Source organism: Parambassis ranga, chromosome 3 (genome assembly GCF_900634625.1).
Source record: "Parambassis ranga chromosome 3, fParRan2.1, whole genome shotgun sequence".
NCBI lineage: Eukaryota > Metazoa > Chordata > Actinopteri > Ambassidae > Parambassis > Parambassis ranga.
Genome location: NC_041024.1, coordinates 11,157,847 through 11,175,005, shown reverse-complemented (window position 1 = coordinate 11,175,005; position 17,159 = coordinate 11,157,847). Strand labels below are relative to the sequence as shown.

At 40.7% G+C, this 17,159-nt stretch overlaps 1 protein-coding gene across 15 annotated transcripts in view; it reads right to left on the bottom strand.

The window, feature by feature from the left end:
• sox6 (SRY-box transcription factor 6) overlaps positions 1 to 17,159 on the bottom strand; it is a 119,711-nt gene that overhangs the window by 55,881 nt on the left and 46,671 nt on the right. For all 15 annotated transcript variants that reach the window (XM_028401169.1, XM_028401170.1, XM_028401173.1 and 12 more), the window contains one exon: positions 3,485 to 3,574. In XM_028401169.1, the coding sequence (XP_028256970.1) occupies positions 3,485 to 3,574 (90 nt within the window). The remainder of the gene's footprint in view (positions 1 to 3,484; positions 3,575 to 17,159) is intronic.

Sequence of the window (17,159 nt, the reverse complement as noted above, 5' to 3'; positions counted from 1 at the left end):
TTGTGGAGAAAATGCTAACTGAGGCATTTTTGACGGGAGCAACTGGACAGATACTGTTTTGTGCTATTTGTGTGAATGTTTTTGCACATTTGGGCAGATATAATAAACATAATGTACAGTAAAAATACACAAACCATTTGAAATCAAATTCTTTTCGTCCTCATTTCAGTTGCCTGGAAATGTATATGCAGAGATATTTGCATCTTCAGTAGTAGCCATTAAGAATGAAGTTAGGTTTTAAAGTGAATAAACATGTTTTGAAGCTAACTCAAACAACTGAACAATATGGGCTCTGTGTTCACACAGTGGCCTCCTTTCTGTCAGAGCAGGAGTGTAGCCAGCACAGGTAGGGCCAGCGTCAAATCAGTCTCAGCTGCCACCCTGCCCTGCCCTCTGTTCTCCTCCTAAAGAGCTTCCACTTATCTGCCTGCCACAGGACTGTCTGTGAGCACCCGACCACTGTCATGTAGACACCATTCTTAAATTGATTGTGACAGTGCTACAGCTCTGATTTTTCTGCTGCTGAATTCTAGCTGCCATTTAAACGCTAGGGTACAGTGTTAAGCGTGTTTCTTTCTTTCTTTTTTAGCAGATTCTGAGAGAATGAATGCAGCTTGTGTTCCAATTTAGTAACTACATATTTCCCTTCAGTTTGGGTTAATGCTTGAGCAGTTTGTGTGTCTGTTTTTTTTTCTTGCCCCCAATGGGGGGCCAGTAAACTGCCACTCAGCAGGGAAACTTAAACAGCTCTGTTGAGTATAAGGCTCAAAGACCCTGCACATAGTGAGCATGCAACAGAGAGGATTCTTATCTGGCATGGGACACTGTGTGCTACATTTCACACAACATCTATATATATATACATATACATATGCATATATGTGTACATAAGGAATTAAAGTACGGTTTATCATAAACAGCCTACATCCTGTGATGAATGATAAATATCGGAGAAATTAGAAATGTTGCTTCTGAGTATCCACATTTAATTTTTTCCACAGTGTTAGTTCTTTCTCTTTCCACCTTGCCTCCTATTATCTGCTACTTTGTGTGGTTTGGAGCCTTTCCAGCCAGCCTCCCTTTCTTGCTCTGTGGTTTTGTTCAGGAGATTTCATCGTTCCTGCAGATTGACAGCTAAGCTCAGGTATGAAAACAAACAGTTAGCTCTGGAATTGACTGGTGAAAAGAAATCCGCCACTAATGCTCCTTCACAAACTCCTCTTTTTTTTCCTTTTTTTTTTTGCTTTCTCCTACTGATGCTAAGCCCTAACAGCATACAAGAAAAGGCAGTTGGAGATTTGAAATCATTAACCCTTAATAACACCATTCTACATGTCTGTCTTAAACTGGATTATTATGCTTGTGACTCCGAAAAGCATGAAGAAATGTCACATTAAGCAGCCAAAGACCCTCATGACAATAAGCTATAATTAAAGACGTGTCATCCATAAGGGGTAAATGGTCGGTTGGGCTGAAAAGCAAATCGCTGATGTTGTTGATACTATTGTTTTGATTTGTTTGTTTACTGTACGTGCGTGTTCACTTCAACAAGACGAAGTATTCAGGGCATGTTTGAACACAGCTGCAGTAAAAGAATGTCTTTCTTTTCATGGGTAAAGCCTGGGGTCAAACTCTGTCACAGCAATTGTTTCTCATTTTTATTTGTTTTCTAAAGAAACGAAGACAAAATTATTTCCTCACCAGTCAGATTCCACCACTTGCCTCTCTGCGATAACACAATTACTCGTCTTTCAAGGTTTTGATGGAACAATGTCAAAAGGAAGTCTAAACAAGATGCTCAGTATAATTGGCTGAGAAATCAGTGAGCGATCAGCATAGAATATACAAGGCCACTCTGGCAGTAGGTGCTATAGTCTCTATCTGCATGTCAGCCTTTATTCCCTACTATCTTCCATTCATTGAAAACCTACAGGCATGTTTGCCTTTTGTACTGATTTTAACCTAACAATTAATGGAACCTCTGATTCATCATAACACTTTAGATCTTAATCATAAGGTGTTTTCTGCTTGGTACCTTTGTTTGTGTTTTAATTAGGCGGACCTTGTGCATCTCCAACCCTGGGCTTCTTTTTAATTGCCCGTATTTACATCAGGCAAACATCAAACACAGAGAGAGAGACATTTGTAAGGGTGAGCACAAAGCAGCCCTTTGAAATGTCTACAGTCATATGAAATGGCATGCTAATTAAAAAATCTAAAGCTCCCTCTGTGATAGGAGAAGCATTTATATTTGTAACTGCGGTGTATATAGACTGTCTCCATAACTCATCAACAGACAGAGGCCATAGTGTTTATTATCAGGCTCCCTACCTGTTTACAGACCACCAAGTAACCTTCCCGTTCCCATTCATCAAACAGAAGAAATGCCCTGCCTGTAATTTAACAGACCAGCTTTCAAAAGGCTTAATCATTTTAAACATTTTACCCCATGCACTTTGATCTACACTGGCATACAGTATACTAGGACAGGTACAATGAATCTTCTTTATTAAGCAATGATTTACTCTTTAGTTCATTAAGGTTATTGCTAATAAATATACTTATTAGAACATTCACAGCCATTTTCCCCCTTTTCTCTGCAATTGGAGAAATAGTAATTCAATAAATAATGTTAGTGTTATATGTGTATGTCACACATGTTTTATGAAAAGGAACAATTAACCAAAAGATCAACATGGTTCATGAATCGTCTTAGTTAAATGTTCATTTATACTGAAAAACTGAAATAATTTGTCTCACAGGAATAACAAATAAGACACAACTACTGTAGAAAGATGGTGCAGGACCCAATGGCAGCCTGGAGTTATCAGCCAGCTGGTATTGTGTGCTTTACTGTGCGGTATAAACACACCAGCTTTCAGTAACAGTCAGTGCTAAGGACTAAGTAGCGGCCCTGCCCATCCTCAGCCCACCTTCACCCTGTCATAAACAGAGATTTTTGGGGGAGTGCTGAGTTGTGCTTTGCTGTGGTGCACTTGATACGCTGCGCAGGGCGTTCACTGTCAGAGTCAAGACATTCCACTCAAACGCGAGCTCACTGAGGAGACGGCTCTGTACCGTCTCCTCTCCTCTCCTCTGAGCGGCTCCTCTCAGCTTTCAGCTCAGCCGTGCTCTGTTTACATCAAGCACACTTTGGGTTCAACAATTACCAGAGCAGCATGAACGCACTGCATGTGCCTGAGCAGAGTAGCAAGATTCAGGGCCGTCTGAAGGGACAACAACAATAAACTGCTGACAAGCACAGGGAGCTACAGAATGGGTCTAAATGGGCTGGAATTTTGAAGAAAAGCACTTTGGACAGAGTTGGGCATTCCAACAAAAGATAAGGGAGAGAAATGAATGTGGAGGGCAGCCAAAGGCCTTTGTTTTATTTCAGAGTCCAAGGCTTTTTCTGATATTATACAGTACATACATTATGTCAGCCTGATAGGAATGAGGAACTTCAGATGAATTGTATTCCTACCTTTTACTTCGGCCAGCAGTTCGCTGGTGTTGAGCCTCTCCATCTTCTCTTTCCAGTCTTTAGAAAGAAGTTTCTCCATGCATGAAGATTCTAAAAAAAGAAAATAAAAAATCAAAATCAAATTAAAATTAATTTGTGATCATTCCCAATTAAATATTTTTATGTCATGTTGTATATAAAATATATTTTTGTTCTTTTTATAATTCCATAGATGTCATAAATCTGTTATATTAAATGAAATAGTCAGTGTATCAGATGAAAGGGAGGTATTTTATTTGATGGCAGTGCACGGCGAACATTAAAAGAGACTCAGCCTGACAGTTGAGAGATGAGCTAAGGGTGGAGTGAGGAGGGAAGCAGGCATTGTGGGGATAGTGTAAGGGCAGAGAAAGACACATTAAGTGGGAGGCAAGGAGCGAGACTGGGTACGTCCAAACGTTCGCATAGCTGCCAATGATGAAAACAATTAACATTTGTCCAGCAGACAATGAATCAGAGGAGGAATGGCTGCAATCTGCCATGCTGTCGCTGGTGCAGCTGATAAAGAACATACTGGGCTGGCTGACCCAGGCCTCTACCATCTCTGCACTGTGTAGGGTTCAGCTTGTTCCCATCAAACACCAGCAGCCCAAGCAACCCTCCACCTTGAGCTGCTGCCTCCAGTCTGAACCGGAGCAAGCCGTGCAGCATTCAGTACGATTTAAAATAATAAAAAAGCAATGCTACTCAGAGTTGTCTGATGATTATATGATTGCCCCCAGGTTCTCATCTATTGCCTTGTGGTGATGTCATTTGTAACACCAAAAACTGAGATTCATCAAATCTACTCACATTTTAACAGTGAACAAGTTTAACCATAGTTTTGCCAACAAGTGTTATTGGAAGTATTACAATGTAGGAAATGTATGTTTTTGTCAGTGTGTTATTATTATAATGTGATGCACAAAATGTTTAAATAGAGACAAGAAGCCCCCACATACACCAGGATTATTCAAGTTTCACATGACATCAAACACAGAGAGGATTTATACAATGCAGGAAGTATACAAGTGTTTTTTCCTTTTTATCCATCTGTAACATCTACCGCCCGCTTCCACAAACCATGCACCGGTGCTCCCTCTGACAAGCACACTGACTTCAGAGGAACTGGGAGTAACAGGAGGTCAGAAGTTGTTGTGGCCTTGTTTAAAGATGGCTTTCAGAGAGATCAAGCAGAGTCACCATTTTGTTTGATTGTCCACTTCCTCCAATGTGATGGGGGTCGACAGGACATCTTCAGCTCAGGGTCATTATAACATTACTTCTGCTTTATTGACTTTCCAATTCCCAACTCACAGTTTGTCCCCTTGACCCTGAGAGAGGGAGAAAGAAAAGGCTGTGTGTGTGTTTGTGTGTGTTAACTCCTCGCGTGGCACAAAGATCACAGATCTTGAAACAGGGGTTGAGGGCAGGAGGAGTAACAGAGCTCAGCGCTTCTTCCCTGCCTCTAACCCCTGGGTGAGATAGCTTCCTCTCCCAGAACAACAAAACTCCCTTCAAATCATAGTCCTCAGACAGATAGAGCAGCTCCATAGCTAACATTTTCTCCCCTACAGCACAAAAAAGGCATATTTTTAAAGTGGTGTAACGGGGAATTAAACAAACACATTGAACATATGTTAATATGCACACATATGCCCCCCTTTCCTCTGACGCACACACACACACTTTCATCACAGATGCTCCTCCAGCACTTGATCATTAAGGAATGCACCAACAGTTGGAGATAATGTGGTGCCAGCTTCCATTCTACTCCAGTCCTCCCCCTTCCTTCCACCTCCCTCCCAGGAGAGCTGCCGCTCCCTCACTTCTCCATCCCCTCCGCTGGGCCAGACACGACCTGCCAAGTCCTCCACCAGGAGAGACTACAGCTGGAATGTGCTGCTGTCCTCCCTGCCTTCCACCTGGGAGAGGTGAATAATGACCTGGATTAGTCTATAAAATAACTCTCAAACACCTTTCAGTGTTCGAACTGCGCAGACAAAAAAGGCAACCAAAAATGGATTTGGTGAAAGCAGAGCTACTTTTGCGCAGGCGTGCTTGAAGAAAACAGTAAATGAGTCAGATGTCTGGCTTTTTTCAAAGCACCCTTCCACAGCCTGTTTTTGCCGAAGAATTTAGATTAATAAGAGGAATGCTATTCAACTTCCTAAAATGCTTGTGTGTTTTCTCGGGAGAAATTACGCATGCCAATAGAAACACTGGTTAGTATCAACATAGTAATTACTGTCAGGTTATGACAGAGGATGTCAGAATTTGATTCATCCTGTATTTACCATGAAATAACAGATTATTTGTGATTAGAGATTCACACTTGACTCCTGATTTTCCTTGATATCATACGCTAGTGGGTTTGCAAGAAAAAGCAAATTATTCATGACAGAATAACTTCTGAAGTTCTTATTATAAAGAAGAGTTTGCTGCTCTTGTCCTTTCAAAGTAGGACATCACATACTGGGGAATTAGCTTAAACAAGAGAAGAGTCCAGTGAGTTTATTTTTATTTTCCTATGGGGGCTCTTAAATCTCTCGCACACCCACCCCTTCCATTTTTTTCCCTCCCCCTCTTGAGATAAAATGCTCTGTGGCTGGGGAGCAGGCCATTCAGCTGGGATGAGAATGGAATGAAAACAATAGCCCTTATCAGGCTCTTATTTACATTTTCCCAGCGTCCCTGCAGTAGACAGCTTGGCTTGTCACCAAGCCCAGATCGCCCCACTGGACCCAGACCAACTTCCTCCAACCCCAGCGATTCCAATGGTCCCTGTGGACCCTTGCCTGGCACGAACCTCCTCCACTCTGCAGCAAGCACAGATAACAACATACAAGACAAAACTACTGGAGTGTCTGTCCAAGACGTGTTCCCATTGAGAGGGAAACAGTTTCTGGACTACTAAGCCGGTCTGGGTTTCATTGTCTCTTCTTTGGGACTGGTGCAGTATAACTGGAAAAATGCCTTTGAACCCTTTCTAGATTTTTCTTCTGCATTTTCGAGTGGAAGAAATAGAATAGTCATCACTGATTTAATACTACCAAATTTAACATATTATCTCTTATCAGGACTGTCATCTCTGGTGTGCAGCTTTCCTATGCAGGTATTGTGTGATCTTATTGATGCGGGTGAACAGGCACAGGGATTGAGACACCTAAGCTGAGATGGGTTGGCTAGATTAGGCTATTTAAAAAAAAACTCTGTTAAAAACAAAGCTAATGATCCACATAAATCTCAACAGAGGAATGTTTCTAGGTTGAGGTGTGACATAAACAAAAGATTTCGGCACCTGGCAGTCAGCGCTGCCAGAATATTATGTCGAGTGTAAACCACAGTAGTGAAGCTCAGAGGCAAGTTACAACTATCTGTCCTGACACCGACTGACTCCCAGACATAAGAAATATGATATCTGCACTTTAACTGCCTTTATGTTTTCTCTCAACATTTCATGGCAAAATTAATAATCTAATTTAGTCTTTTATTGTTCACACTTCAAGAGAAAACATACTTTTAGTAAATTGAGTGCTAGTTAGCTATAATTGACTGTGACTGATGCAAAGGTAGGGAAAGTCCTTTGCTAATTTATGCTTTTATTGCTGCTATAAACTGAGTAGTTTGTTCGAAACGATGAGTGCGAACTGTAGAAAATCTCAAATCACTGAGTGATACACAAAATGGACAAATAAATGCAGCCAGAAACAAATCAAATCATGTCACTTTGGAATTGGATTGGACAGTAATAAAGCCGATCTTAAAAATTCACGACACACTAATTTTTCAAATGGCTGTCTAGATTTCTACGGAGTTATGAAGTACAGTGTGTACAATAAAGTTAGTAAATGCCCCGGCACTGTTTGGACTAAAAAGGCCGATGTCCCTTTTTACATATCAATGCTTTAAAAAAAATCTCACTAAATTTGTTGGTGCAACAAAACCCACCATTATCTTTCAAAAGACCATGACTGCCTCAAAGCACACAAAAAATGGTTTGTTACAACATGCAGCAGTGGGTGTTTTATTACCCTGTGTTGTCAGTACAGAAAACGTTTCAACTGTCTGCCACCACATTCTGAGCTTCTCTGTGTGCACTATACTCTCCCGGGAGAAAGATGATACTTGTGTTTGAGTGTTTGTTGTGTTGAAAAGCCGTTGGCAGAGAAAAGAGGGCTATCTAGTAGAGTCAAATTAGCTATAAGTCATGGATAAGAAACTACGAGACCTCCCCTTTAGCTTTGGCCCTGTATATCAGTTGTCTCAGCCTCAAGGGGAAACATGTAATTACCAAATCAATGATCAGCTGACACTGGCCGTATAAATAATTTCCTCTGTACAATGCAAGGGGTGTAACAGTAAGGCAAACAGAGAACAACCTGCCGTTTGGACAAAGGAACGGCATCTAAACATCACATAAAGCTAAAAGCTCCTTATGTATGGAATGAGTAATGATTACACACATGACTGTTATGCAGCAGTGACTCATAGAGCCATAAATCACACTTTGAATCACTATTTTGGCTTTATTGTAGGATAAGACATTTAAAATATGCCTACATCCTGAAAAAAAGGACTTGAATAGAAAAAAAGTTGTCACATTTCCCACATTCAGTAGGTACAGTATATTTCTTTGATTCTGTCTCAGTGATAAAACTGTCAGAATCTCAGTCAGACAATGATAGGCTAACGTCTAATTTCTCATCCACTCCGCACTGCACGGGAAACAAATCAAAAGTCGAGATTGATAAAAAAGAAAATGACTGTGACACACTCCAAGGAGTCCTTTGAATATCTTAATCACAGACACACTAAAAACAAGACCCCATCATCACACCAAATAAAACATAATAATTACAAGAGGCAGGCAGGGAAGTGAAATGCAGAGAGAAAACATGTTTTTGTCATTCAGCCGGTAGTCCCTGAGACAACAGCTGTTGGATGCTGCAAATACTCCTGAAGTCTCCATAATCATGGCGTTATTGAAGTGAGGACAAAAAGGGCACTAATTGCAAGGGAGCAATCGGAACGCAATAGGTTACACACCCGGGTGATGCTGCACAATGCAAATGCTAAAGAGGGATCTGGGGGGAGAAGGGGAAAAAAAAACATTCTGAGCACAACACTGCGTTGTCGCTCATTTTCAGGCAATTACCTTTCCTTCGTTGTCAACAGTTGTAATAACCTCCACCATTTCTAGAAGACTCTTTGGTGTAGTTAAATAATTCCAGCTTTTTAATATGTAATTACTAGTGCTGGCATGCATAAATAAAGAGGTCCAGCTCCTTGAGACATGTCAGCGTATTGTGAAGCACCTGTACCTCATGGTGGGCTTTCTTTACCTGACACCTAATCATTATTCCACTTGGTGAACATCTCCAATAGCCACCTTTAGTCTGTGCTGTTTAGTCATGTAAACAGTTGCTATAAATACGATAAGATGTGCTTCATCTGAAGTTGTGACAGCGAAGACCTCTGTTTCACTTCTTTCCATCCTTCCTATTTCTTACTGCACCTTCTTTACTACGCCGGTTTCTAAAACAGGTCGTAGGTCAGTAGAAGTTTTTCAGTAGAATTTTTTTTTCTCAAAGGTATTTCATGAATGAAAAGTGTTTAGAGTTTCTTTTTCTTTTCTTTTCTTTTTTAAAGATGAGGGCTAACATTAGATTAAGAGTAGTTTAGCATAGTGTGCAGTTAAATCGATTCATCTTTTTGTCCACAGTTTCTTTGATGTTTTGTGAACGTTTTAAATTAAAGCCATATATCTCCCCATTAACAATTGAGGTTTTCAGAATTTAGAGTCTAAGCCGTACAACCACAGGTCAAAACTACAGTGCAGGAAAAAAAAGAGAGAAATGTGCAGGTAACTTCCTGCTTCTTTTGCCTCAAGTTGCGAAACACACTATCTGCTTTGACCAGCATGTTAATCCCACAGTGGTGACCTGCCCATTCTAAGAAACCGTATACACACACAGCACCCTGACCTCTCTAAATAGGACACGTGTCTATCAAGCATATATGAATTAACCATCCCCAAGAGGCTTCACCTCCTGAGCTGAGCAGCATGTGACCTCTCCCAATCCATTTTACTGCGGCACTCTGTGGCAATCAGGCTTGAATTATTAAAGTGAGCAGTGAGCAATGATCAATTCATTGCGGCCCTTGCTCACAGACTGCCTGGCCGTACTTCAGCAGAAATGACATTGAGAACACTTGAGTATGCTTCCAGACAATGCACATAAATGTGAAATATGTCAGACCCAATATGTCAATAATCATAACTGTACAGGCTGAGGCCATGTCCAGGCTAATCCTACAGAAATGCTGTTAGATGACCACGGGGTAAGCAAGTTTCAGCGCTGTGATTCCTTGCAAATGCTTTCTCAAGTGAAAAAGTGGGAGAAGTTAAGGAGCACACAAGAGACTAGTGTATTACATGTTGAGATGTGCTATGCATCACCAACTTCTGTTGCTTATTTGCAGAGAGAGAGAGGGGCTTTGGTATTTGTGTTTAGATATACTATATTTCAACGTATCTTGAAGACACACTGCCATAGACTTAGGAGGGTAAGGTCCAGAAAATGCCAAGATTTAGTCAAATTCTCATCTGCATGAATCAGAGAGGGAAAAAAACAAAAGCAAAGAAGTTAGAAGAGAGAGGAAGATTGCAGGGAAGTATGCAACTCAAGGAACCTGGAAGTAGAAGGAAAAAAAATCCAATCAAAACTTCGTGAGGAGATGAGGAGCCAAGATAAACCAGTACTCAGAGCCCCCAAAACTGCAATCTCCCCTTAAGCCGGAGAGTGGCAGCTGGCAGAACAGCTGGTGAATAGGATTAATGTCAGAAGAATGAAATAAAACTCAACATATGTCCGAGCCTGAGGTGTTGGGACTGTGCGTGATTGTGCCCCCGATGGATGCCATGTGTGCAGCTGGAAGGAGCTGCTGTGCTGCTCTGCTTTCTACCCCACAAGGTCACTTTTAAGAACTAGGACCATTAAATGCTTGGATAGCAAAATGAACTTTTCATTCCCTCTCCTCTCCCCTCTTTTGCTTTAAACTGTCTATTCAGGCAGCAGAGGGAGTCTATTGAGCATGTGGGCATTAATAACAATGCACTCTATAACATCAGAGAAACAAACAATTGCAATGATTGATTAAATTAAGTAAGACCAAATAGTAAATATAAAAAAAAGAACCTCACAAGGTCAAAGAGAAGTGGACGTTTTATTAAAATGTAGATAATTTTCAATACTCTGTGTCTCTATACCAATTTGTGAATTAATATTGGTGAAAAATCAAATATTACGATAGTGCCTTAAAAAGTGCAGCATTAAAGTATTTGTTTTTCATCTTGGCTACAAGAACATGATCATCACAAGAAAATGGTCCTGAGGGGCAGTGGGTGAGATAAATAAGATCACATATGGTGATATAGTCCTCTCTTCATTTACTAGAAAGAAAAAAGTAGACACTCTACTTCTGGAATCTGAGCCGACACTGATGAGGGGATCAGAACGTGTGAAGATTACGAAGAGAAATATGTAGACTTAATTTCAATTTATAATTTCCATTTGATGTTAGTAATCATTACGGTCCACACACTGTAATAAATTATAATAATTTCACACAAAAATTAAATTACTGGGTACCTTGAATTGGAGGGGATTTTTTTGGGTACCCTGCAATTTAACTGTCAGATTTAAACTTTCCTGCTAATCAATGCTCGAAAACATTCACATTTATTCATCTATGTTAAATTAATAGACGTGTGAAGAAAACGTGGAGTACTGTGATCATGGCGGTTCAGTGTGATTTAGTAAATTAATGGGTGTCTGACTCTACAAGGACAAAAAGAGACTAATAGGATCCACATGAATGCATTACAATTTGCAGTGAAGCCAAGTGTCTGGTGTAGACACTGAAACTTTATTTCATAAACGCTGGACAACCCACGATGTGCTTCAGAGACCAGACCATATGATGAGAAATTAAAAAAAAATAAATAAAATCACATAAATAAACTGGGCAATAGGCAGACTGTGAATAGGTTGAAATGTGCTACTGTGTGTGTATGTGGGAGGGAATGTCCTCCAACTATATAGCACATTCTTATTTAAGTTGAAGTCAACAGCCATTTTTGTTGGGAAAAATCTACACTTATAATGAGGTTATAAACATTTTTAGATAATATTTAAAGTTTCTGTAATTAAAGTTACTTATTAAACTTGTTTTCTTAGATGCCAGAGTATCCAATGCACACTCCTAAATGGAGTATGAGATCAAAGGTCGCCTTTTTTTAATATAATGTTATCTCTTGAAGAGAAAAATAAATAGATATTTTTTCTCATATGTGTGTCAAATAGTTATTTTTACACTTTCAAGACATCTTTGATTTGATGATTGGTTATGATTCTTGCTAAGAAAAATGTAAATATATCATGAAGTAAGCGTAGCATATCGAAAGGTTAAGCATTCCAACTCTTAGAAAGTCCCTATTCATTTGCCCACAGCTAAGTGTTTCAATGTGCTGTTGTTCAAATTCAGCGACAATAGAAGCTGTTTTTTTTTTCAGTCGGCCCATTCCCTTTCTGTGGGATACAGAGCCCTTACGGGCAGCAACCTGCTGGGCAAAGATGGAGAAATTTGCTTCTCATGAGAGACTGAGCTCATTGGTCCAGCTCACAATGGGAAGGCTAACAACAGGCTTCCAGTATTGGCTTTGTTGAGCAAAGTGCCACCCACCCAGCGAGATGAGTGGAAAAAAAAAAGAAAAAAAGAGGAAGACGAGTTCTGTTAAGTCAAAAGATGTTCTAATCTTGTTTTCCTAGTGGTACTACACAAATTATTAATCCAAATTCCAGGTAATACCACGTCAATGCAATTGAAGATGCATAATTATCAACTGCATATTAATAGCTGCTTCAGTACAGTTTTCTAAAAGTAAACTAGAGGTACTGTGCTAAAGAGAGATGGTATTCATCAAATGATGATCACCACTGGCACTCAGGCTCTGCAGTGCAATAAACACATTTGTATTCATTTCTTCTGGCATTTTCATCACACCTCCTTTTGCATGTAATCTTATTGAACAAGGAGAAAGATAAAGTATTGAGTGGGAGGAAACACATGTTTCATCACTACTGATTAAATAGTCTCTTTGTTCAAGAGGCAGCACATCAAAGTTTGCTGTAAGAAATTCATGCATCTGTTTTGGGGGAGAAAAAAACACAATGCAAATATGTTAATAGGCTGCATCTACGCTGGTTGTCATGTTTGGTTGTGTCAAGGCAGATCTCTTAGCTGGATGGCTGACGTACTTATGACTTACAGAACAAGCCTGAAATGTGCTCTGAAATCATTAGCAGGCCACAGAGGCTGTCTGTGCCCAGGGTGTGAGTTACACTCACACTATTTTGATCCTTAGTCAGATGACACCGGTTCTTTTGTCAAGTTATGTGTGGAGAATGCCTAGGAGCTGAATGCCACAGCTAGGACAGTGATACTTAGCTGGCACACAAATCTCTCTCACACACACACACAGCAGGACACATGTGCCCTCGCTCTGCTTCACATCCTACCGTGGAATAGCCTCTGTTCGTCCCATTTCTTGTAAAGTTTGTCTGCACGTGACTCTCTTTATCTTCCTTGTCCCTAGCCCAATGACTAATATAGTACCATTAATGACTTCTGACGTCTTATGTGTCAACATTTCACCATCCTGTGTCCTTCCAAAACCTGTCAGCCAGGCCATGTTGTGCAATACTATTGTTATTTTTGACAACAAAAACAAAAGTTTAGCAAAATTTTTCCATGAAAAAAAACAAACAAATCAGAAGCAGTGATGTCACTGCCTTCGTTTCTGTGGTGTTCATTATAAATGGGGTGGTAGAGGCATACCTACAACCAGTGTGAGGGTTTTGTGAGTATGTAAGGACAAACAAGCCTCTGTGCAGCCCTGGCTGCGATTTGTCTCTCAGAGACACCCGTTTCCTCCTATCAAGGGGTTCCTGTGCAGCCAGTAAGCCAGGATCACAATGGGAGTTTTGTGCTGCATGGGTGCAGGGGGACACGCTCAACAGCTGAAACCCGGGAAGATGGCCCCTGGAATGCTCCACAGCAGTTGCTACTGTTGACTAATCGGAATATGAGAACTAGGGAAGGTGATCTTGAATGCAAAGAATGGCACATTGAAGAAGCAGCTGCTTGTTTTGTCATCTGAATGACCAAGACAGCAGAAAGGGTTCCCGTTCTGTAAGGGCCAACAAAATCTATATCTTAGCTTGTGTAAAGTGAAACCTGTGTTGGCCTCCATCGCCCTATGGGGACGCGCCTGTGTTATGCGAGGGCTCTGTTTTGGAACAGATAGTAAATACATAATTCAGCAGTGGACCAGGCACTCTGAGTTGCCTGTTCCCCTCATGCAGTCATTCCATTTACCGGTGGGCTCTGATCTCAGTCTGACAGAAGAGCAACTTTATCACTTGAGAGTAAGAAAGGCTAGGAGGGAAAAAAAATCATAGGAGGAAGGAAATGTTGATCTGGATCAGATAAGGATGACAAGATGACAGAGAAAACATATAAAAGGAAAGAAGGGAAAACAGTGGGAAAAGATAGAACAAGAGGAAAAGCAAAGAGAGAGAGAGAGAAGGGTGGGTGAGTTAAAAAAAAGGGGAGGAGTAAGGGGCCCGGGATCTTTTTTTTTTTTTTGGTGAAAGTTCACATGTCAGGCTGGCAGGCTGCCCGCGGCATACAGCCGAAAAATCTATTTAACGTCTGCTTCACAGGGTGACAAGAGGGTTGATTGGCAGAGAGCAGAGAGCCACTTTTGATCATGTGTCCTAACAAGCGATTCCAGCTCATGTCTCTTCAGCCTGAACAGATCTACATTACCTATTCAAACAAAAGTGACAGACCAGAGCGATGCTCCGCTGAGCTGGTGCACCACGCCACAGGCCAAGACAGAACACACACACATTCACACACACACACTCAAAGAGAGCCCCCCGACACGGTATAATCTGCAAGCATGCACACACACACACATTTACATTCACGTGCTGGTATTGGCTATGTGATCAAATAGATTACTTGTATCAAATAAAGGAGCTTGTTGAAATCATGTTGACACAAACAACAGATTATTAAAGGAGGTGGGACCCCGCACACAGGAGGAATGCTGGGGCTTGATTGATGTTTGGCCAGTGTGTGTGTCCTGCCAGGAAGGTCCTGGCCTTACACTATGTGTTAGGATGCTGCTGTCTGAGGCAGCTACGTATGTGTGAGGAGGCCTCAAAATCTGCAACCAAGGCAACTGGATTTCCAGCCTTCATTGCATATGCATAGAGTCAGAGGCTCATGCTCAGATCATTATAACAAAGATTCCTATTAATTAGGTGGGATAAAGCAGAACCAGATGACATAGCAGCTGGGATGAGACGAGAGGGGAGAAGGGCGGGAACTAAAACAGGAGGGTGGAAAGAGCATCAGTCTGGCATGGGGGGAGGGAAGGTATATCATTTGTAATATATGATATTGACTATCAATAATAAATCTTTTGTTGCAATTCTTTCTACTGCTTTGTTTGAACTTCCAAAAATAAACCTACTGATGCCATCAAACACCTGCAGCCAATTTCCAGTGTAGACTCAGCAGGAGCTGTGACACTGACGGGGGACAGTGTTACAACAGAGTCAAGAGTTCATCAGTGCTAATCAGACCACAGGCTTACAGCTGATCCTATTCTCTTCTAGAGCTTTCACCCATCCCTGAATCTCATTACATGGTGTGTTGTAATAGAGGATAATGACCCCGGGCTACTCTCACAATGCTGATCACTCCCCCCACACTCACCTACTACACAGTCATTATACAGTGATAATACACAACCCCGCCAGGGGGATTACACTTACAAATAGAGAAGAGGTGATAAAGGCAGGGAGAGAGAGCAGGGCAGGCCTAAATGGTAACACAGAACCACATACAGTTTGCACATTTGACCGACGCCCGAACACACAATTAGTCCAGCGGCACATCCAGCTGCGCTGCTTTGTACCACGAGCAATGGTAAGGTTACCTGCCGCTGTAATAGTGGAACTCTTTTTCTCAGTAGCTATTAAATATCCTTCTACCTTAGATTAAAATAAGCAGTTGCAGTTTAGCTGGTGGTGCGGCTCCTCTTTCCTGAGCTAATTAGGCACGACTCTGTCAAAGGGCTGCAGGTGTTGAGTATTCGACTGGAGCGCCTACTGTATGCACTTTGATTGTTCTAAAAAGGCTGCAGTCTTAACGGAAAGATTTTTTTCTCTTTTTTTTTATTTCTTTTACTTTAGTCTTAACATATTTGTGACTGCTTATCATTTTTTCTAGAATTAAAGATTGCAAAAAATTCAGATTGGTGATCTTCAGAACATAATTTCTTATGGTGTTGTCTTTTCAACAGGATTCAGGACACTAAGCAACCCAGGCTATCATTGGCAGGAAAATGTGAGTAGTGATTGATTTTCTCATTTGTGCTGAGAATTAAAACGACTAATATTTGCATAAAACCATGAGAGATGTAGGTTAGTCAATAAAAAAGGTGGAGGAGCTCTTTGCAGATCTGACAATTTACCCATGCTCTTAAATTCAAGCCAAAACAGAGCCATATTCATGAGTGAGCATGTGTTGGAGCCAGCATGGTACCATAAAAAATGAATCAGCGTTGTTTTCCAGTTACATACCATTCATTTAAACAATTACAGTACTCAAAAAATACAGAATACGTCTGTTTCAGCATATTGGTTAATAACAAAAAGGATCACAATTTTTTTTATTACAGCATCCGTTTCATTGCTTCTTCTACTGGCACGGATTCAACAAGTAGATACTGAGCCCAGGAAAATCCCTAAAAGCAAAGACAGGAGACTGAAACCCAATTACCCGTCCTTGTCTTGGGGACAATCATAAAGACTCAGCACACAAGTATTTCTGTGTTGACTTGCACAGTATTGATTCATACTTTAGTGCATTATATAAAACTGTTCTAATTGCACGTGAATCAAATCAAGGTCACCTTGGGTTTTTATAATGGTGGCTATTTTTCTTTTTCACCCTAATACTTTATACTGACATTTTTAACTCTTGACAAGTGCTGTCTGGAGACTTATCCATAAATAATGCATTTACAATACCTAGTAAATAAACATGGGGCACAATCGTTAGCCCTGCTGGCAACTGGGCCTAATAGAGCTTTTACAGCAAAGGTGACTATTCAGCTAAATGCAGTGCTCGCTGCTGGGAGGACATTTTCATTCATTAGCACAGTCACAAGCACTTAAAGCACTTTAAGGACCAGAAATGGAGAGTAAGGGTGGGAGGATAGAGGAGGTGAAAGGGTACCAATATATAGAGATGGAGGGATGGAGGAATGATACCCATAACACTGAGCTGTCTATTGTTGTAATGTTTATTAGACATCATGGTAAATGGAGAAATCTTGTCAATTATTTTCTTAAATGGAGACTATATTATTGAACAAATATTCCTCTCTATTAATTTAGACATTAGTTTTATCTACTTATTCCTTAAAGTTTAAAACCAGACTACCACAATAACAATACAATAATACTTAGGGCTCACCATACTGTCATGTTCTACGTATGAGCAATGTACT